This window comes from Protopterus annectens, chromosome 1.part2 (assembly GCF_019279795.1).
Source record: "Protopterus annectens isolate FY-2018-M chromosome 1.part2, PAN1.0, whole genome shotgun sequence".
NCBI lineage: Eukaryota > Metazoa > Chordata > Ceratodontiformes > Protopteridae > Protopterus > Protopterus annectens.
This window is the reverse complement of record NC_056727.1, coordinates 1,001,755,022-1,001,777,343: the sequence shown is the minus strand read 5'-3', so window position 1 is coordinate 1,001,777,343 and position 22,322 is coordinate 1,001,755,022. Positions and strand designations below refer to the sequence as shown.

General features: G+C 44.7%; 1 protein-coding gene across 2 annotated transcripts in view; it reads right to left on the bottom strand.

Annotated features, from left to right (window-relative positions):
- SMAP2 (small ArfGAP2) overlaps nucleotides 1–22,322 on the bottom strand; it is a 976,618-nt gene that overhangs the window by 325,684 nt on the left and 628,612 nt on the right. For both annotated transcript variants that reach the window (XM_044059966.1, XM_044059967.1), the window contains exon 7: nucleotides 14,795–14,904. In XM_044059966.1, coding sequence (XP_043915901.1) covers nucleotides 14,795–14,904 — 110 coding nt within the window. The remainder of the gene's footprint in view (nucleotides 1–14,794; nucleotides 14,905–22,322) is intronic.

Below are 22,322 nucleotides of genomic sequence, written 5' to 3'. Positions count from 1 at the left end.
GTACTCAGTGGCATACCGCTTACTCAGAGGTGATCTCTGCCTGACTTACAAAGCCATGTCCAACTGATGGACATGCTCCACCTAAAGAAATCCAAGTCACTGCGAGCCACGCGCTCTAGTGAGCTAAACCTCGCTACAACAATAAATAGAACATACTGGTGGGATAGATTCCTGTCACAGAGACTCCCCATGCTTTGGAACAAAATTCCAAATTACATCAGGCAGAGCCCCTCACTAACACTCTTCAAGAGAAACCTTGACGAGTGGATGGGTAACAGAAAATACACCCCTGGGATCACTTCATTGGGTCTGTTGGACAGAGGATTAGTTAATTAATCAATGGGGCAGCGAAAGCCAACACACTCTGGCTAGGCTTATAAATGCCCTCAGGCAGATAGCCTAGTACCTACCTATGAACCTACAGGAAGAGTGTGTTGGAGTGCTTGCAACGCCAAAAATACTGCTCTCATCTCTAGAATGTTCATATGCAAGTGGGCCTCGTGTTCTTGCCATATGCCTTGGACTGCCTTTCCTAGATAATGCCCCCCCCCCACCCTACCTGAGAAGCATCCGTGGTCACAGTAGCAACAGGTTGATGTGGAATGAATGGCCTTCTGATGGTTACATGGTTGGACTGAATCCACCAACGAAGATCTCTCTTGCATGATTCTGTTATCCTGATCAGATGAAACACACAAAGTTCTTGTAGTGACCATTGGGAAAAAAGTAACTACTGCAGAATCCTCATATGCATCTTGGATAGCGGGACGAGGGTTATGGTTGAAGCCATTGTTCCCAGGAGTTTGAGAACTATCTTTGCCTTGACCTTGTGTTTGGAAGAAGATACAAAATTTGCTGTTTGAGAGCAGCAATTCTGTCAGAGGGAAGATGAGCCATCATCGAAATGGTGTCTATTTCTGCGGCTATGAAAGTAATATGTTGACAGGGCAACAAGGCAGATTTTTGCAAACTGACTAATGCCTAGCTGAGCACAAATTTGCAGGGTCATATCCCTGGACTGCTGAAGTAGATGTTTGGTAGTGGCAGTTAGCAGCCAGTTGTCCATAAACGGAAACATGTGGAATCCAAGATGTCTCAGGTGAGCCGTTACTACTGCCATGCATTTGGTGAACACCCTGGGGGCTGTAGCGAGACCAAAGGGCAGAGCTCAAAACTGATAATAACTGGCTCCCAGACAGAAGTGTAAGTGACTCCTTGATGCTCTGTCCATTTTTACGTGGTAGTACGCATCTTGGAGGTCTATCAAGCTCATCCAATTGTCTTTCCCTAAGAAGAGAAGTATCGACTGCAGTGTCACCATTAGGAACTTGGACTTTCTGACTGATTCGTTTAGTTTGCTGAAATCCAATATGGGTCTCCAGTCCCCTGTTCTTTTTGGTACTAAAAAGAATCTCGAGTAAGTTCCAAATCCTATTTGGTCTGCGGGAACTGTTTGGATGACATTTTTGTCTAGCAACGTTTGGATTTCTATGGTTGCTTGATCCCTTAGATTGGGTGGAACATCTGGGATTTTTTTGATTCGAGGTGGAGGGTAGGAAAAGGGAATGGAGTATCCTCTGGATATTATGCTTCGTACCCGCTTGTCTTTTGTGATGTCGTGCAAGGCTTCTGGGTGCAAAGGTAAACGCCCCCTGACTGCCTTCAGAGTAGCATAGTCGGGCTTGCTTTCAGCAGTGCTGATAGGAACGTCCGTGAAAGGAATCACGGTCACCCTGGTTTTGCAGATCCCCCTCTGCCTCTAGGACAACGCCTACCATTGTTTCCTCCCTCTCTTACCCTGGGGGAAAAAAAATCACCTCGTGCATCTTGGAAAGCTCTCTGGGACTTTTTGAACCACATCTTACTGCCCTTCTGCCCTTTAGGGTAGGGTCTTGAAAGGATGGAAAAACGTACTCCAATGGCAGAGAAAGTTTTTCCTTCCTGCTCCCATCTAGTGAGTGTATCTTTAACTTTAGGTCCAAAGAGTGAAGAACCATCAAAGGGGACGCTGGTTAAGCTAGACTTAAAGTGTTCTGCAAAGTTACACAAGCGCATCCAGGAGTGTCTCCTAAGGGAAAGCCTTGAACCCGCTGCCCTACTCACTCCATCTGCTGCCTACGATATCAGTCTCATGGAGGAGTTCACAACTGAGTTTAAGGTGGATAACAGGGTGGTAACCTTTTCTGGTACTCCCACAGTTAAGGTAGCTTGTAGAGTATCTCCTCGCTTCTTCAGGAGATCTCTCTGTAGCCTTGTAAAATGTGTAAGGTAGTTCAGCGATCTGAGAGTAAATGCCGCTGACAAAAAGACACACTTCCCGTATCTGTCCTTCATTCAAGACTCTTTGTTTGGCAGATGGACAGATGAGGATGCCTCTGCAAGCTCCTTCTTGTTGGCTGCTGTTGCCACCATAGCATCTACAGGCACACCTTTGGTCAAAAATTCTTTTTCCTTGGAGGTTGACAAGAATTTGTTTGGCCTCCTAGGGACAGGTTCCATTGTGCCAGGCGATTCCCACGCCTTTCGACTGAGCAGGTCCATAAGCTCGTCGAAAGGCAGAGACACCCAAGAGGCTAAAGGTTGAGATCCGAAAGCCTTGGTACACCGATTCCTCATCAGAAGGGGTGATGGTAGTCCAGCCGCCTCTCTGTTTTAGGATCTCAAGTATATCTGCAAAGTAGATATCTTCAAAGGACGACCGTGTGGGCCCTTCTGAGTCCTTATGGTCAGTGTCTGAGGTGACAGACTCATCAGGGGAGTCTACATGCTTCCTCTTGCATGTTTTTTTCCGAGGGGGCTCTTCAGAAGGGTATTGTGGGGAGGTCTCGGAAGAATGCGGATCACCCAGAGGGTGCTCCTGAGGCTGTGGATCTCTGCTGTCCTGTGGAAAGGGAGAGTGACGGTGCTGAGACAGACAGAGGCACTTTTGGAGGAAGAGTACTCAAACCTGAAATTGGAGCAGTCGGAGGTGACAGCACTGTCTCCATCAGCTCAAAAGCCCCCTCACCCCACTCCGAGGAGGTCCCTGTTTCCGAAGAACCAAAAGACCGACCCCGAAGCAGAGGGGCTGGCTCCAAAGCCGATGTAGGAGCAGAGCTCAACAGTGCCGAAGCCTTGAGAGGTAGAATCGGCTCAGACGGCTGTCAAATCTGACTCCCCTCCCTGGACCCGATGGGAGAACGTCGGCTCCTAGACTCCTCAGATTCCGACGGAACCAAGGAAGTCAGAGCAGATGTCGGAACCTATGATCCTGTTGGAAGTCTCGGCTCCAACGTTTCCACTACAATCAGGCCCAAGTCCTCTGGCTCTGAAGCCCCTAATCGGGTCGGAGGAGGAATCGAAGAAAGGGATGGTGTGTTTGTCAGCTCCAGTTCCTTTTGGGTTGGAGTCGACAGAGTTTTTGCCAGCGCCAGTGTACGAAGTAGTCTCTTTACCACCCGCTCCACGTTATCATCAGACAGACTTCTGGAGGAACGGGAGGACAATGAAGGTGATCTCATCCTTTCTAGGTGCAGAGATTTCAAAGTTGGAGTAACCGTCTCCAAAACTGGGGACCATCTCCTAACTTGAAACTCTGTTGGTTCCGTAACTGCAAATGGAGCCAAATAGGTAGACTTTTTGGAGCCAAGAGCCCTTGGATCTGAGAAAGGTGATTTAGCCAAAACTTTTTTTGGTGGCTCTGAGGCCGGATCAGAGGCAACAGTTCTTTTTCCCCAACTTCTCTGATTTTGAGGAAGAAGGGGATCCTAAAGAAGGTTTGGAGCTCTGAGACCCTTCCAAAGCCACTGAAAAGGGAACTTTCAATAACCCTCTGACAATAAGCTTGTTCTTGCATTCAAGGAATACTCTGCTGCTGAAAGCACAGCAAAAAGCACAAGATTCTTGCAAATGGAGGGCACCCAGGCAATAAATACAACTGGTGTGCCCATCGGTAAGAGGCATTTTCTGGCTGGTTTGTTACATTTCTTGAACCCTGACTGTTTGGGTTCTTTCTGATCCTTAGACAAGTCTGTAGCAACAAGGAAGGCAGAAGCAATATGAAAGCCCAAAAAAGAAAATTTCTAAACTTTGTTACCTCACAAAGTAACGTATCCAAGAAAGAAAACCAGCAAACCCGTACACTAAAAAAAAAAATAAAAATATATATATATATATATATATATATATATATATATATATATATATATGTGTGTGTCTCTGTGTGTGTATGTATAACTTTTAGTTATGTACTCACCATAACTTCAGATGTTTGGGATCCATCTCGCCTACATTCTGACTGATGGGTTCGAGCCGATCCTCGGCTCCGACTCGCACGCTTATGCCAAAGAGCTAAGTCTCTTATTGGCTGAGCTTACTATATCCCAGGATGCACCACTACCAGTCCCCAGATCTAGTTTGTCCGCATACATGCACACATGCACGCCCTGCTTATATAACATCGCCAGATGAAACAAGATAAAACAGTAGAACTCAAAACCGCTCAATCTCTTCTGATCTCCAAGGCAGGGGAAGGAGGGTGGGTATTAGGAATGTAGCGAGATGGATCCCAAACATCTGAAGTTATGGTGAGTACATAACTAAAAGATGTTATGTGATCCTATCTCGCCTACATTCTGACTGATGGGACAGCGTCCTAGCACCTGAATCCTGGGTGGCACACTGGAAAACACTCCGGAGTACCGGAGAACCAGATGATGCTCGTCCTTTAGATGCCACATCCAATTTGTAGTGGGAAATGAAAGTGTGGATTGGACCAAGTAGCATAGCACAAATCTCCGATATAGCGAGCTTGGAATGAAAAGCTATAGAAGTAGCCATAGCTCTGGTAGAATGAGCTTTGATAGATGTTGTAAGTTGCTTATTCAAGAAGAATAAGCCTGAGTTATGCAACCTCTAATCCATTTGGAAATAGTAGCTTTTGTGATGGTTTGACCCAATTTATTATCTGAGAAGGACACAAACAACTGGTCTGACTTACGGTTGCTGAGTCCTGTCTAAATAGAAGCGTAATTGCCTGTGAACATCCAATTTATGGAGAGTGTATTCTGCTTCATTGGAGAAATTTGGGAAGAAAACTGGTAGCTCTAGAGACTGTTGGAGACAAAGATTAGAACAGACCTTTGGGACAAAGGATGGATTAGGCCTAAGAGATACTCTGTCCTTGTGGAAAATCAAGTACGGTGGTTTAATGGACAGGGCTTGAAGCTCTGAAACTCTTCTTGCAGAAGTAATTGCAACTAAGAAAGCAGTTTTCCAAGACAGATATTTTAACTCACATGTAGCAGCCGGTTCGAAAGGGGAAGATGTCAATGCACGAAGCACTAAATCTAGATCCCACGGAGGCGCAGGATGAAAAACTGGGGTCTCAACAGACCGCACCTTTAATGAAAGTTTTGCATAGTCTGCAGCTCATCAATGGAGGATCCATGGACTCGTGAAATTTAGAGATTGCCGCTAGTTGGACTTTAATAGTAGAGACAGAAGATCCTTGATTAAATAGGGATGTTAAAATTTCAAAACCTCTGGGATAGGAGCAGTGATAGGGTCTAAGCCCTTGAGTTGAGCCCAGATAGCAAACCTCTTCCACTTACTGAGGTACAATTTGTTAGTGGTGGGTTTGTGGGCCAAGATAAAATGTGAACAACTTCCGGGTCTAATGTGTGACTTCTGACTAAAGTCGGAAGTGGAGGAGCCAAGCTGTCAACTTCAAAGATCGAAGGGACTGATGCTGTTGTCCCGACTGATGAATTAGCAGGTCCGGAATTAGGTCTAAAGTCCACGGATCGTCCACCGCATGTTTCTTCAGGTAAGGAAACCATACCTGACGAGGCCAGTATGGGGCAATCAGTATCATTGCGGACCCCAATTGAGAAGCTTTTTGAATGACTTTGGAGAGAAGTGGAATCGGAGGAAAGGCATAAAGTAGCCCTGTTGGCCAAGGTTGTGCTAGAGCATCCATAGCTGGTATTCCCTGATGTGGAGTCAAGGAGAAGAACCTTTTGCACTTGGTGTTTAGTGGAGTTGCAAATAGGTCGCAGCACGGCTTCCCCCATCTCCTGAAAACCTGAGCTGCTACTGTTTCGTTTAGGGACCACTCGTGAGGAGAGAGAATTGTCCTGCTCAATTTGTCTGCCAATATATTTGATTTCCCCGGAATGTGGGTCGCTACCAAGAAGCGGTTGGTAGCTACAGCCCATTCCCACACCCTCATGGCCTCTCTGCAAAGGGGGTAAGATCTGGTCCCTCCTTGTTTGTTTAGATACCAGACCACCGACATGTTGTCTGTGTGGATGGCGATTATGCCCTGAGGAAGAAACTTGTGTAAGGCCTGTAGGGATAGAAGTACAGCCCTCATCTCCAACACATTGATGTGGAGAAGAGCTTCGTCTGGAAGCCAGGAGCCCTGAACTAACCTGCCCAGACAATGCCCCCCCCCCCACCCTATCTGGGAGGCATCTGTCGTCAGGGTAACCACTGGAGAGGGAATAACAAAGGGGCTTCCTTGATTTAGATTGGATGTCTGAAGCCTCCAGCGAAGGTCCCGTTTGCATGTTTCCGTAATCATGATGTGATGATTGAGGGGAAGATCCTGAAAGGACCATTGAGTTGACAACAGCCACTGAAGAATCCTCATGTGCAATCTTGCCAGAGGAACTAAAAGAACCGTGGCAGACATTGAACCTAAAACTTGTAGAACCATCCTGGCTGGGGCTTTGGATCTCGAGATCAGAGCTTGAACTTGGCCCTGTAAAGTTTGGATCCTTTCGGCAGGAAGAAAGACGCGCATCAATTTTGAGTCTATCTCTGCTCCTATGAACCTTATGCGCTGAGAGGGCAGCAAGACAGACTTTGACCAATTGAATGTAATCCCCAGGGTAGCACCCAGGGAGATGGTGGCTTTGAGGTTGTCCATTAGTAGATGCCTGGTGGTGGCAGTCAGGAGCCAGTCGTCCAGATAGGGAAACACTTGGAATCCAAGACTTCTCAGGTGAGCCGTCACTACTGCCAAACACTTGGTGAACACCCTGGGGGCTGTGGTGAGACCAAAGGGCAGAGCACAAAATTGGTAATGACTGACTCCCAGGCTGAAGCGCAGATACCTCCTGGACGCCTGATGTATCGGTATGTGATAATAGGCGTCCTTGAGGTCTATGGAGCACATCCAAACATCCTTCTCCAACAATGGGAGAATGGATTGTAACGTGACCATTCGAATTTGGATTTCGTGACGGATTGGTTCAGTCTGCTGAGATCCAGTATTGGTCTCAGGTCCCCTGTCTTTTGGCACTAAAAGAACCTGGAGTAATTTCGTGATCGGATCTGGTCTGTGGGGACCGGTTGGATGACTCCTTTTTCTAGCAGCTTTAAAGCTTCTGTGGCTGCCATTTCCCTTTGACTGGGTGGTGGGTCCGGGATTTTTTTGGACGGTGGGGGTGAGTATGTGAATGGGATGGTGTAACCTCCGGCAATGATCCGAAGCACCCATCTGTCCTGAGTGATTGACTCCCAGGCTTTTAGGTGCTTGGCAAAACGACACCCGACTGGCTCCGGAGCAGCACAGCCGGGCAATCCCTCATGATGTGTGGGAGACTGAAGAGCCACGAAAGGACTCGCGGTCTCCAGAATTGCGGGGCCCTCTGCCGCCTCTGGGACGGCGTCTCCCAGAAAAATTTCCCCGTCCTCTGCCTCTGGAAGGGGAATCTTCCTGCTGTTGGGGGAAAAACTTGCGAGATTTACGGAACCACATCTTCCCCCCTCCTTTAGCCTTGGGGTAAGGCCGAAAGGGAGTGGAATAACGGGCACCTACGGCAGATAAAGTTTTTCCCTCTTGCTCACAGCGGGTAAGGGTGTCTTTAACCTTAGGTCCAAACAAAGAGGACCCATCAAAGGGAGCGTCGGCAAAGGAAGACTTGAAGGCCTCCGCAAACTGACACAAGCGGAGCCAGGCTTGTCTCCGTAGAGCCACGCCTGTGCCTGCCGCTCTACCCGCCCCTTCGACCGCATAGGAAATGAGCCTCATGGACGAGTTAGAAATTGACGTAAGGATAGCCAACTGAGAGCTAACCGACTGGGCTAGCTGCTCAGGTAGGTTACCCGAGAGGGAATCTGACAACTCCTTGACCAAATCCCTCTGAAGCCTGGTAAAATGTGCCAAATAATTCAGAGACCTTAAAGTAAAGGCCGCTGAAGTCAGGGTGCGCTTCCCGTACCTGTCCATGCTCCTAGACTCCTTATTAGGAGGATGGACGGACGTTGAAGCCTCTGCCACGTCCTGTTGTGTAGCAGATGCCACCACCATGGCATCTACAGCCACGCCTTTAGTGAGGAACTCCTTCTCGGGTGGGGCAGACAAAAATTTATTTGGACGAGAAGGGACTGGTTCCACAGTATCTGGATGTTCCCACGCCCTCCGACAAACTAAATCCAGAAGCTCTTCGAAGGGCGGAGACACCCAGGAGGCGGAAGGCTGAGCCCCAAAGGCCTTGAGGAGCACTGACTCATCAGCAGAGGGGGGTTTGGATATCCAGCCGCCTCGTTGTTTGAGGATCTCTAAGATGTCTGCAAATGAGACATCATCCGAGGACGACTTCGGGGACCCCTCTGCATCATCAAGATCAGTGTCCGATGTAATAGACTCGGGGGAGTCCACGTGCTTCCTCTTGCACGATCTCTTCCTTGGGGGTTCCTCCGAAGACAACTCCGAAGAACCCTCAGGAGGAGGGAAACCCCCAATGGGGGTAACCTCAGGCCCAGGGGCTCCGCTGCCTACGGACAGGGGAACTGCCAAAGACCCAGTCTCCACGCCCAGGGAAGGTGCCGGTAAAGCCGGAGAGATGGCCGAAGAAGACTTGGCCAAGGCACTCCTCATGGCTCTGAAAGCCGGACCCCCAGAATCCTGGGAGTGTCCGGTCCCCGGAGCCATGATAGCCGACGGAAGTCCCGCAGCCGAAGCACCGAGGGGGAGGCTCGGAACCGAAAGCATAGGTCCCGAGACATCACCCCCGGGTCCAGCCGAAGAAGTCCGTGTAACAAACTCGGACCCGAAGGCCCGGGTTGGAGTAAGGGTCGGAGCCGACCCTAAGATCTCCACCGGCTCCAACAGCACCTGCTCCGACGGAGCCGAAGCGGTCGGAGGAGGAATGGCAATGGGGTGGGCCTGGGCTATCGGCTCCGAAGCCAACTGGGTCGGAACCGAAACAAATTTTTGGAAGACTGGGGACTGGAACAGTCTTTGGAGCACCCTGTCTATATCTGAATCCGACATCCTCGAAGACCGAGAGGAAACTGAACGGGTTCGAGATGGCCTCTTCAACGGCCCCAAAGGGCTAGGGGACCGGCTCCGAGGCGACTCGATGACTATCGGCGCCGAAGGAATACACACACTAGATTCCATCGGTGCCGAGGTGGACTTCGGCGCCGAGGAGGAAGTGTCTGAGTGGGCGACCCTTGTCGGCTCCGAGACCAGTGGAGCCGACGAAGGTGACCCGCCTCTCGATGCCCCAGCCATCGGCTCCGAAGCCAGAGGAGTCGAGACTGGTGGCATCGAGGCAGACCGTTCCGCCCTCGGCTCCGAAGTCCTTGGAGCCGAAGGAGAGGCCTGCCTATGTCTTTTGGCGGTCGGATCCGACGGACTGGTCGGAACCAACGCCCTTTTCTTTTTAGCCGGAGAAGGAGAGGATGCCAAGGCTTCTTCAAAAGAAGGTTTTATTAACCCCTTAAGAATCAGTTTATTTTTCCTCTCCTGGAGGACCCTTGAGGAAAAAGCGTGACACACGCTGCATGACTCCTGTAAGTGTTTTGCACCCAAACAATACACACAGAGCGAGTGATCGTCTGTGATGGACATTTTGAAATTGCATTTGGTGCATTTTTTGAAGCCCGAAGGCCTAGGATTTTGAGACATTATGGCAAAACAATTTCAGTAATCTTTGACAGAAAAAATACAATTACTGACTTTCTGTTTGACACTACCTAATAATAGGTTACAGTTACCGCTTAAAAGCGTTGCAAATAACAAGGGTACTTGAAACCCTGTAAGGTTTTAGGAGGGTTGACTGACCGGGAAGGCCCTAAGATGAAGGAGGCCTACCAAACTCAACCCAATCACACAACAAGTCTTTAACAACTCCAAACACACACAAAGTGAAGAATAGCCGTTAAAACAGCTTTTTATGACAAGAACAGCAAAATTCTGACAGAAAAAAGTTAGTAAATTTACTACTCAGCTCAGCCAGCTCGAGACCACGTCTTCGCAGGTTAGCGGCAAACGAGATCTGGGGGACTGGTAGTGGTGCATCCTGGGATATAGTAAGCTCAGCCAATAAGAGACTTCGCTCTTTGGCATAAGCGTGCCGAGTCGGAGCCGAGGGATCGGCTCCGAACCCATCAGTCAGAATGTAGGCGAGATAGGATCACATAACATCTACAGCTTTGCCTAGAAGCTACCAAAGGAAACTTAGCAATATCAAGAAAAACACGCCACACAAAACTAGTCTAGGAATACAAAGAAAACTTTTTATATATCTATATTGCTAAGTCATAAACCACACAAAACAACTACGCAGGAGAGAATCCTCCAATTTAAACAGATTCTCCTTGCGACTATGGGGGAAAGCACAAATGGGAGGGTAGGGGAGTGGCCCTCTAAGTTAAACGGGGCGCTAGGAGCCCTCTAACTTAAACAAGCTACCTAAAAGGGGAGGAAAAGCTCTTTAATTAAAATGAGCTTGAGGCAAGGGAAAGGGAGCTAAGACTAGAAACAGGTAGGATTGACGAAAAAAGATGATGGCCAACAACAGCAAAGGCAGGGAGAAACAGACAAAATGCCCTTAATTAACTAACTAAAGGTTAACAATGTTTCAACTATAACATTTTTAACAATTAGCACTGAAATATAATATGAAGAAAAAACTTAGCCAAGAGCCAGTCAGAAGTCACCCGATCTGCTTGAGTGGCAAACAATATCTCGGTTATCTTCCCTGAGCATCATGGGATAGGGCATAGCCTCAAGCGAGTGGAAGCCTTTGAATTATGCCAAGTCAACCAGCATAGAATGAAGGCAAGATAGGACAACATAACATTATATATTACCCCAATACAAACTAGGATCATACCATAGATAATTTGAGGGGACCCATGCATGAAATAAAGCATTTAGGAGCTGCCTCTGTCCATCAATAGTATGGGGGCAGCCCTGGGGTAAAATTTCTGTTTCTCATCTACATATCAAAGTTGTGCTTGAAAATGGACAGGGATGTAAATGGGGAGCTTGTTCAACAGCAGTGTTTTCCTCTGTGAGTTATACCAGTCCCTCCAAACTGTTCTGTTGATGTTAAAGAAAAGGTTTAAATCCCTAGACAGAGTATTAATGATGCCACTGCACTTACTGATGTACAGTAAATCCAATAGTAATGGGTCGGAGGATGCCCTGTATGCCAGACACAGGTTACCTCTTAGCAGTCTGTAGGATACAGAGTATAGTGACAGAGCTTTGGGTCGGTTCATGTAGGACACATTGTTTAGGCTTTGTATCCTTTTAGTAAGGTATGTCTGCTGGCATTCCAGTTGTTGTATGTGTAAGAAGAGATGCATACCAAAGGGGGCAATATATTCAATGACTGGCCTAATGAGGGATGAGATAAAGGGGAAAATGACATCCCTAGATCTAGACACAAACCTTTTGTTTATAAGCTGTGCAATACTGAAATATTTTCTTACTACAGACACATGTTGGGCAAAAGTTGGGTCTCTGTATACATAAGTAAATCCTGAACAACTGGATCAACTCTTATGGGTGTATTGTCAAAGTGGTAGGTCCCCAGGGTAGATGACTTCCCAATGGATACAATAATGCATTTTTTGGCATTTGGTTTCAGTCCAACTGAACAACTGGGTCAACTCTTAGGGGTGTATTGTCGATGTAGTAGTTCCCTGGGGTAGATGACTTCCCAATGGATATAATAATGCATTTTTTGGCATTTGGTTTCAGTCCATGATTTTGGCACCAGTTATTTACTTGAGACAAACCTTCCTGCAGGGTGACTAAGCTATTAAGGGATTCAATGACTGCTTCAAACTTGCAGTTATCTGTACACTTACTCAGCCAGAGCTCCTTGGTAATGGCTTTTACTTCAGAAAGTAGATGATAAACAGGAGAAGCCCCAGCACAGAACCCTGGAGAACTCCACTAGTGACTGGTCTCTTTGTAGAGGAACTTCAGCTATTTTGATTATCTGTGCCCTATCTGTAAGCCAGCTGACAATCCAGTGGGTGACACAGGATTTATCCCGAGTTTATTTAGCTTTTCTACTTATGCTTGAATGTGTTATTGTGTCAACTTTTTTGACCAGGTCGAGGTATGTGGTTTGTACCATTTTGCTTTCATCCATTGCTCTGGTGACCTTTACAAAAATATCTACCAGGCTGAGTAAGCATGACCTGCCCTTGACACATCCAAACTGAAACAGGTCCAGTGTTTGGAAACATCCTGACTGATTAATTCCATGATAAGTCTATCCATGGTTTTGCATATGAGGCTGGTCACATGTATGGGTCTGTGGAAGGTCTTCCCTTACACAAAGGAATGACTGCAGCTGTTCTCAATTCATTTGGTACAAAACCTGTATAGAAGCTGAGACTGAACAATGTTGTTAGGGGTGTGGATAAATCATGTATCATGCTATTTAAGATGCATGCAGGGATATTGTCAGGACCCATCGATGCAGTATTTTTAGCATTTGATAACACTTTTAGTACTCAAGGTCTTGTGAAAGCTGAAAGCGGTCTGTTTCAGGTATATCTTGAGGGATGGACGGAAGGGAGAGATGAGTAAAGTTAGAGCTAAATTTATTAGCCAGTAGGTTCACTGTATCTTCAGCCTCAGTGTAGGTAACATCATTCAAAATCAGTGCAGGGCATTGCTGTGTTGTATTTTTAAGATTACAAACGTAATTAAAAAACTGCCATGTGACTGTCTTTGGCTTGGGTAGCTATTTTAGCCTCAAACTCAGGTTTGGTGGATTTTATTAAGCTTCTGTTTGTTTATTTCAGTGACAAGAGCTCTAACCTTCTGGGAAATACTCTTCTTAATTCTGGTCAAAATTCCTTTCTTTTTATTATAAAGCTTGTTGATATTATGGTTCCACCGTGTGGGATGGTTTCTGGGGTTTGCCCTGCACTTGTTCCTACAGGGTACAGCTGTATCTATATGGGTGTTTGCATGCTGGAAGAGTGTGGTGGTATATGTTTCTGTTTATTCTGTGGAGTTGATCTGGATTTGGTGGGAATTTGAGGCTTGCCAATGTATCACTTAACTAGTAGATAGTTTGTTTTTAAGAAATTTTGAAAGGTACCTTGGGTGGAAGGGATCCCTGGTTTCAGTTTTATTTTGAAGGAAACTGTTTTATGGTGAGACCTAAACAAATGAAGATACACAAGGGATGGTGCAAGATGCTCCCATATTAGCAAGGACAAGATCCAAGGTGTTATTACCTCAGTAGGTACTTTGACTAATTGTTCCAGGGCATTTGTATTGACAAAGTCCATGAATCGCTGTGGTTGTGCACTAGTGGTGGTGGTGTAGGTTTCCCAGTCTAAATATTGATAGTTTAGATCACCTATAGAAATAGTACTGGGTTTAACACTGAGTGATTCTAGTTCCTGTAGCTAGGTGTTGTGGCTTTGTGTAATACAGGGAGTTCTACAGCTAGCTAACATACAGTATGGGACCTTTCTGATGGTTATTTGGAGATGAAGAAGCTCAGGTGCATCATGCTGCTTTATAAGCCTTGAAATGAGTCTCTTCTGGATGTAGACTGATACACCTCCACCTTTTTTCTCCTCCTGCACAGTAGCTGGTCTAAATGTGTGGAAGGAAGTATAGCCCTGCACAGCCGGAGTGCTTTAAACTATTTTAAACCATGTCTCAGTCACTACACAGACGTTAATGCCTTCCAGGGTGAGGTGATTATGGTCTTTGAGCTACTGTAGTGCACACCATCACCAATGGGTTCAACCCATCCCCAATTCAACTACAATAATCTATACAAGCCCAGCTGTACCCTTACCAACCAGGGTACTCAGCCTTGTGTCTGACTGTCAATGAAATGAAAGAAACAGAGAGCTGCCAAGATGTCATACAGCATAGGGGATGACTACATGGGACTGTGGCCCTACCACCATAAACACTGATGCATACATTTAGAGGCTATTCCATGCCATGAAGTATGGCCAAAGACAATCACCAGTCCACCCCTTAGTTGCAACACTATACCAAGTCAACCTGCAATGCCTAGCCCTGGTGCCATCCTGAGCCCCAATCTCCAATGGGACTGTAAAGAATGGACGGCCTTGATCATCATTCTGATTTCTCCCCATGAACAGGGGTAGCAAGCAGGATATGCCTTACTCCTCTCTTCAACTGCCAGCTCCTACTGGTACCCAACCCACTAACTGTAGTTAGGACTTCATCCCTCTATGCCACAGACCTGGCACGGCTACCCTAACTTTTTAAAATACTTCAGAAAAGGTTAGTGAAAGCAGTTCACTGACCATCTTCAAAAACAAACCAGACAAACAAAAGTGCTAATAAATATTCACATGGAATAATGACAGTGAAGCTTCTTAAGGACGGTAAGGTTCAGGCTTAATATTGCAACCAATTAAGTTATGCGCAAATAAATAAAAATATATACTCAGAAAATTTGTTTATAAATTAACTTCTAAACATATGATCTGTACGTACAGTAAAAGACGAGCCGACTCATTTTTTTTGGTTGTGACAAAAAATACTCACTGTGCTGGATTCTGGGAGAGGGTTTGATACCATGGGCCCAAATAGATCTAAATCACTTTCTAGGCTACTGCTAGACTTGCCGTTAGGTATTGGATTTGCTACAGGTGCATCTGTTCAAAACAAGAGAAACAAAGTCACTAGGCTAAACATAAATCCTACAGGAATAAATCAGCAGCTATTTTCAAGCGCAGTTAACTCAATTAGATGCAAGGCATCCTAATGTATAACACTCATTACTGTAATTAAGTTACAAATTCTAAGTACATTACACACCAAATCAGCCCTGCAAATGTAACGCACTGCATCAAACTGTTCATGCATGCACCTTCAAATTTGTACCTAAGCGCCCAGATGTCAAACCACCTGTCAAGGCCCGCCTCTATATCTTCTGCTCTACATCTTCTGTATAAACTTGGAAGTAATAGTATACATGTACATTGACAAAATGATGGAGGGAGGTTTAAAGCTTAAGTAATCAGTACTGTGACGAAAGTAGTTATGTAAGTAAACATCATAACATTTCATGCTTGAATAAATCACAATTGCAGAAGTTTAAGCTATATGGGTCATTCCCCATGTTACTGACCAGCTTCACAAAGTTAAAGTCACGCACTTCAACTGTCAGGATTTTGAGAAGAGCCCCATAAAAGGACTATTGGAAAGCAGAAAGCTTTGGAGCATTTTTTTTTGCCCATGAAGGAGACAACAGCCCTGAAAAAAGCATTAGAAAATAAATCAAGCAGTAACTACATACAAAAAAAGTTGACAAATCCATACCCATGGCAATAGAAAAAATACATGAAGAAATTTGGGCTGAAGGGAAGGGAACTACTGCAACAGCGATCTAACAGAACATTTACTGTCACTACATGTTTACTTACACAAATGTACATTTGGACATAGATCACTGTTGCTTTAGCCTACGCTATATGGGTAGATTACCATAGCTTAGTGAAGAAAAAAGAAAGAAAGAAAAAAGGGCAATAACCTAATACTCCAGGAGTCCCTGGTGAATAGTCCTGGCAAAACAAGCCTGTTCTGCATCGGGAAAAGGAATCTAGTTTATAGCGCTTTGTAAAAGTGTCTACATGGGACCCCACACTGTTGCCTCCAGACTGCATCTACATGCATCTACAGAGTCCACCCCTTACCAGAAAGCCACCTAAGAAGCCAAAGCCCCTTTGGCATGGGCTACAACTCTGCATGGATGTGGCTTATTATGGCAAGTATAACAAAAGGTAAGAGCATGAGACAACCACCTGAAAATGGCCTGTTTTGACACTGGCTATCTTTCCTCTAACCTTCATAGCTGACCAATAGCTGATCAGCATTCCTACAGTTCAAATTTTCTCTAGGTAATATCGGAGCAGCATGTGTGTGAAGGATCCTTTCTTTGTCTTTCTTAGTTTAAGGAAAGAAAACTGGGAGATGAAAAATCTCACCTAAAGTAAACTTTGAGACCAATATAGGCAAAAAGGTAGGATTTGATCTAAAGGAAAGGCAGTCACTAGGGAAAACAAGGAGCTTGTAACTCAAGACACTCTCCTAGCAGATGTCAGAGCAATGCATGCAACACCCATCCAAGTTAAGAACCTCAATTCAGCCTGACGAAGACAGGGTAAGCTTCTCAAGCACAGAATTCACTCCTTTTGAAAGCTGTTTAACTTGCAACTTATACAAATAATCAAGAACCAGATGCAGCCGTGCCTGAAGAGGATCCTCGTTCTTTTGACTACTACCAAATAGAAAATATTTTCCATGTGTTCACATATGATTTTTCTAGTAGCAGGTTTTCTCACCTCCTCAAAAAGGGTGCCTAAAAGATATCAAAATGTTAGCATATAGGAAGTTAGTTAAAGAATTTATAGACTGGGTAGCATCTAATTCGCTGTCTTGTGTGAGTAAATCCAGTCTGTGGGAAGCTTGTGGTAATTACCCTTGGCTAAAATGAAAAGAAAGGAGAAAGTACAGTTGTATAAATAAACTTAACGTAACAGTAGAAGTTGGAATGATCACTACTGCTGTAGCATTAGCTACATCATTTGCAAGACATAGCCAATATAATAGTCAAGAAGCTTCCAAAGCATCAAGGCATCTTCCATGTGTCCAAACTGTCATCTCTAGCTGAGCTGACTAAAAAGAGTTATTTGGGAGCCAAGCCCTTTAGAGTTTTCATGCCAACAGTGACAGGGAGGCTGAGCCTTGAAAGGACAATGCTAGGAACAAAGTGCCCACACCCTGGCATAAACAACACACCAAAAAGAGGAGATGGAAGGAGGGAATTGCTACTGCAGCAGTAATCATTTGAACATCTACTGTTACGGTAAGGTTACTTACACAACTGTAGTATGTTCTTCATTAAGATCAGTACTACAGTGGTCTTAGCTATACGGGCAGGTTACCATATCTTCAACTGACTGGAAGGAGGAAGGATGAGGGTCTTGGAAACCCTACAGAATGGTCCTAGCAAAGCATTTCCCAGACCTAGAGAAAGTATCTAATTTAGAGTGCTTTGTAAAAGTTTAACAGAGGACCAAGTTGCTACTTCCAGAACACTTCTAGACTCCAACCCTTTCCAAAAAGCTACAGATGAAGCCAAGGCCTTGGTAGAACATGCTTTGATCCTGCCATGAACTGTTTTCTCATTATGAGTATAACAAAAGGTAAAAGCATGAGACTACTACTTGGAAACCATCTACTTTGACAAAAAAATGTCTTTTCTTATCTTAACAAGAAATGACCAACTTATCAGACTTCCTAAATTATTTTGTTCTGTCAAGAAAGCTTCACAGTTGCATGCACATACATATATACATACAGTGGATATAAAACGTGTACACACCCCTGTTAAAACGCCAGGTTTTTGTGATATAAAAAAAGAGACCACAATAAATATATTCAACACTTTTCCTATCTTTAATGTGACCTATTACCTGTACAATTCAACTGAAAAACAAACAAATCTGTTAGGGGAAAAATATAAAAAGTAAAAAAATGTACAATAAGCTGGTTGCATAAGTGTGCACACCCTTAAACTAATACTTTGTTGAAGCACCTTTTGATTTAATTACAGCATTCAGTCTTTCTGGGTAGGAGTCTATCAGCATGGCACATCTTAACTGGGCAATATTTGCCCACTCTTCCTGGCAAAAGCACTCCAAATCTGTCACATTGCAAGGGCATCTCTTGTGCACAGCCCTCTTCAGGTCACCTCACAGATTTTCTATAGGATTTAGGTCTGGGCTCTGGCTGGGCCATTCCAAAACTATAATTTTCTTCTGGTGAAGCCATTCCTTTTGTTGATTTGGATGTATGCTTGGGGTCATTGTCATGCTGAAAGGTGAAATTCCTCTTCATCTTCAGCTTTCTAGCAGATGCCTGAAGGTTTTGGGCCAAAAGTGACTGGTATTTGGAACTGTTCATAATTCCCCTCCACCTTGACTAAAGCTCCAGCTCCAGCTGAAGAAAAGCAACCCCAAAGCATGATACTGCCACCACCATGCTTCACCGTGGGGAAGGTCTTCTTTTGGTAATGCAAAGTGTTGTTTTGGGGCCAAACGTACCTTTTGGAATTGTGGCCAAAAAGTTCAACCTTGGTCTCATCAGACCATAACACATTTTCCCACATCCTTTTGGGAGATGATGTATTGTTTTGTAAATTTTAGCTGGGCCTGGATGTTTTTCTGTGTAAGAAAAATGCTTCTGTCTTGCAACACTACCCCATAGGCCAGACATATGGAGAATACAGGAGATTTTTGTCACATGTAGTACGCAAACAGTACTTGCCAGAAATTCCTGCAGCTCCTTCAGTGTTGCTGTAGGTCTCTTGGCAGCCCCCCCTGACCAGTTTTTGTCTTGTCTTTTCATCAATTCTGGAGGGACATCTAGTTCTCTGCATCGTCACTGTTGTCCCATATTTTCTCCACTTTTTGATGAATGTTTTCACTGTGTTCCATGGTATATCCAATGATGTGGACATTTTTTGTACCCTTCTCCTGACTGATACCTTCCAACAATGAGATCCATGTGATGCTTTGTAAGCTCTATGCGAACCATGGCTTTTGCTGTAGTAGGCAACTGAGTAAATGTCAGGAAAATCCCATTAGGACAGCTGAACTTTATTTGGGGTTAATCAGAGTCTCTTTAATTGATGGCAGTTGTGTACCCAAGAAGACTGAATGCTGTAATTAAAGCAAAAGGTGCTTCAACAAAGTATTAGTTTAAGGGTGTGCACACTTATGCAACCAGCTTACTATACATTTTTTATTTTTTATATTTTTTCCCCTAATATATTTGCTTGTTTTTCAAATAAATTGTACAGGCTATAGGTCACATTAATGGTCTCATTTTTTTTATATCCCAAAAACCTGGCATTTTAACAGGGGTGTGTACACTTTTTATATCCACTGTACATACCAATTTTTCAGGCACTGGTAGTAATGACCTTCTAGCCTGCTAATATACCAAAAAAATAAGTTATGTACTCACCATAACATTCCATGTGAGTTATTCATCTCGCCTTCATTCTCACTGATGGGTTTGGAGCCGACTCGGCCAGATGCTAAAGCTCGAGGTCTTCAAATAGCTTGTGGCCTACTCCCTATCCCATGATGCACTAGTGCTACCCTCAGATCTTGTTTTCCCAATCATACTGATAACTAAAGTATATAGGCATTGAACTAAAAATACCATAGATAAGGACAAAGCATCACTAAGAATTGTTTGAACTTCCCGGCCCTCAAGAGTTTAAAGGTAGAGGGTTGGTGGGTGGGACGTAAGAATGAAGCTGAAATGAACAACTCACATGGAACGTTATGGTGAGTACATAACTTCTTTATGTGAAGTTGTTCTATCTTGCCTTCATTCTCACTGATGGGTCAGCATCCCAAGCACCATCTCCTTGGGTGGCTCATGGAAGTATATTCTTCAGACTCACTGAACCAAAGGAGGCCCTGTGCCTGGAGGTCTTATCCAATTTGTAATGAGTGATAAAGGTATGAGGTGAGGACCATGTGGCTGCTGAACAAATGGTATCTATAGGAAGCCGTGCTAGAAAGGCTGAAGATGTGGAAACTGCCCTGGCTGAGTGAGCCTTGACTTTATGATTTAATGTCATTTGCATAGAGATGTATGTGAAAGAAATACAATCTGACAACCATTTTGACAAAGTGGATTTTACCACCGGAGTACCCTTCTTTGAATATGAAAAGGAGGTAAAAAGTTGCTCCGACTTTCTGAAGCCCTTAGTCCTATCTAAATAGAATCGAAGTTGCCTATGGACATTGAGTTTGTGCAACATATGTTCCATTTTGTCTGTATATTTGGGGGAAAAAAAAACATGTAATTCTATAGTTTGGTTGAGATTTGTTTCAGAACAAACCTTAGGTAGGAATGAAGGATTTGTTCTCGTTATGAAAAATCATGTATAGGGCTTTGATGGATAAGGCATGTAGTTCCGAAATTCTTCGAGCGGAAGTAATAGTTACTAGGAAAATGGTCTTCCATGATAGGTATTTCAAATTGCAGGATGATGCAAGTTCAAAGGGGTGTAAAATGATCCGTGAGAGTACAAAATTGAGATTCCATGGAGCTGATGGGGTTCTAATAGGTGGTCTGTGTGACATGATGGGAGTCTACTGATCACCAATATGAAAATCAGAGATTGCTGCCAAGTGAACTCTAAGGGTTGCTGCAGCTGCTACTTCATGAAACAGTTTAGTCAGAAACTCTAGAATGGAAGAAATCAAAGCCATATATGGGTCAACATTATTATTCAATGCCCGTACGGAAAATCTTTTTCACTTGCTAAGGGATAGTTTCCTAGTAGAAGATTTATGAGAAAAAATTAGGATGTTCTGTGCTGCAGGTGATAAATTGGGCAACCTGGCTATTCATGGAACTGAAGCAGCCAAGCTGTCAATTTCAGGGTATAAATTGCAGGATGAAGAACCTCATTATGAGTGCATCAGAAGATCTGGAACTGGGTCCAGAATCCATGGTTCTTCCAGTAGATGATGCTTTAGAAAGGGGAACCAAATTTGATGAGGCCAGTAAGGGGTTATTAAAATAATGGTCCTTCCCAGACTGCTGGCTTTCTGTAGGAATTTGGGTATCAGAGGAAATGGGAGAAAGGCATAAAGAAGTCCCGGGGGCCAATTGTGTACAAGTGCATTCCTTGGGGCATCTCCCGATTTGGTGATCAGGGCAAAGTAGTTGCTGCATTTGGTGTTGGTGCGGGTTGCAAAGAGGTCGCAGCAAGGCTGGCCCCATCTGCGAATATCCTTTCCGCGACTTCTTCTTTCAGGGACCACTCATGATGAGACAATACTGCTCTGCTCAACTTGCCCGCTATCACATAGGACCTCCCTGGAATGTGCACTGCTATCAGAAAGCGCTGGGTGGATATTGCCCACTGCCATACTCTCAAGGCCTCTCGACATAAGGGGCATGATCTGGTTCCTCCCTGTTTATTTATGTACCAGACCACTGGCATGTTGTCCGTCTGTATTGCAATAGTCCCTAGAGGTAGAAAGGTTTGAAAGGACTGCAACGCTAGATGTACCGCTCTCATCTCTAAGACATTGATATGCAGATGAGCCTTGTGATTCTTCCATATACTGTCCTTCCCTGAAAATGCCCCCCCAACCCTATCAGGGAGGCGGCCGTGGTCCCAGTGGCAACCGGGGTTGGAAGAACAAATGGAGGTCCTATTGTCACTTGAGGAGAGGTGAGCCACCAAAGAAGATCCCTTTTGCATGACTTTGTTATTATAATGAGGTGAGACATTGGAAGTTCCTGATAAGACAATTGTGTGAAAACCAGCCATTGCAGTATCTGCATGCGCATTTGGCCTAATGGAATGGTAATGATGGCTGCAGCCATGGTCCCTAGTAATTTAAGCACTACTGAAACTGGGGCTCTCTGTTTGGGGATGAGGTCCATAACTTGTTGTCGAAGGCTCACCACTCTTTCTATTGGAAGATATATGGCCATGGAAACTGTGTCGAGATCTGCTCCTATAAAGTCTGGATTGCTGTAAAGCAGATTTGTCCCAGTTTACAGTAATCCCCAATCGACTGCAAAGATCTAAGGTTGTCTCCCTCACTTGTACGAGTTGATGCTTGGTGGTGGCGGTGAGGAGCAAGTCATCTAAATATGGAAACACCTGAAATCCTAACCGTCTCAGGTGAGCCGTGACTACTGCCATGCATTTGGTGAACACTCTGGGGGCTGTAGCGAGACCAAAGGGCAGAGCTTGAAACTGAAAGTGATTGGCTCCCAGCCGAAAGAGCAGATGATCCGTGGATGGTCTGGCCATCTTTATATGGTAGTATGCATCCTGGAGATCTATTAAGTACATCCAATTGTCTTTTCCTAGAAAAGGAAGTATAGACTGTAGAGTGACCATCTGAAACTGTTTTTTTATTTCTTTTTTTGACAGATTTGTTTAATCTGCTGAGATCCAAAATTGGTCTCCAGTCCCCTGTTTTCTTTGGAACTAAAAAGAACCTTGAGTAAGTTCCGGATT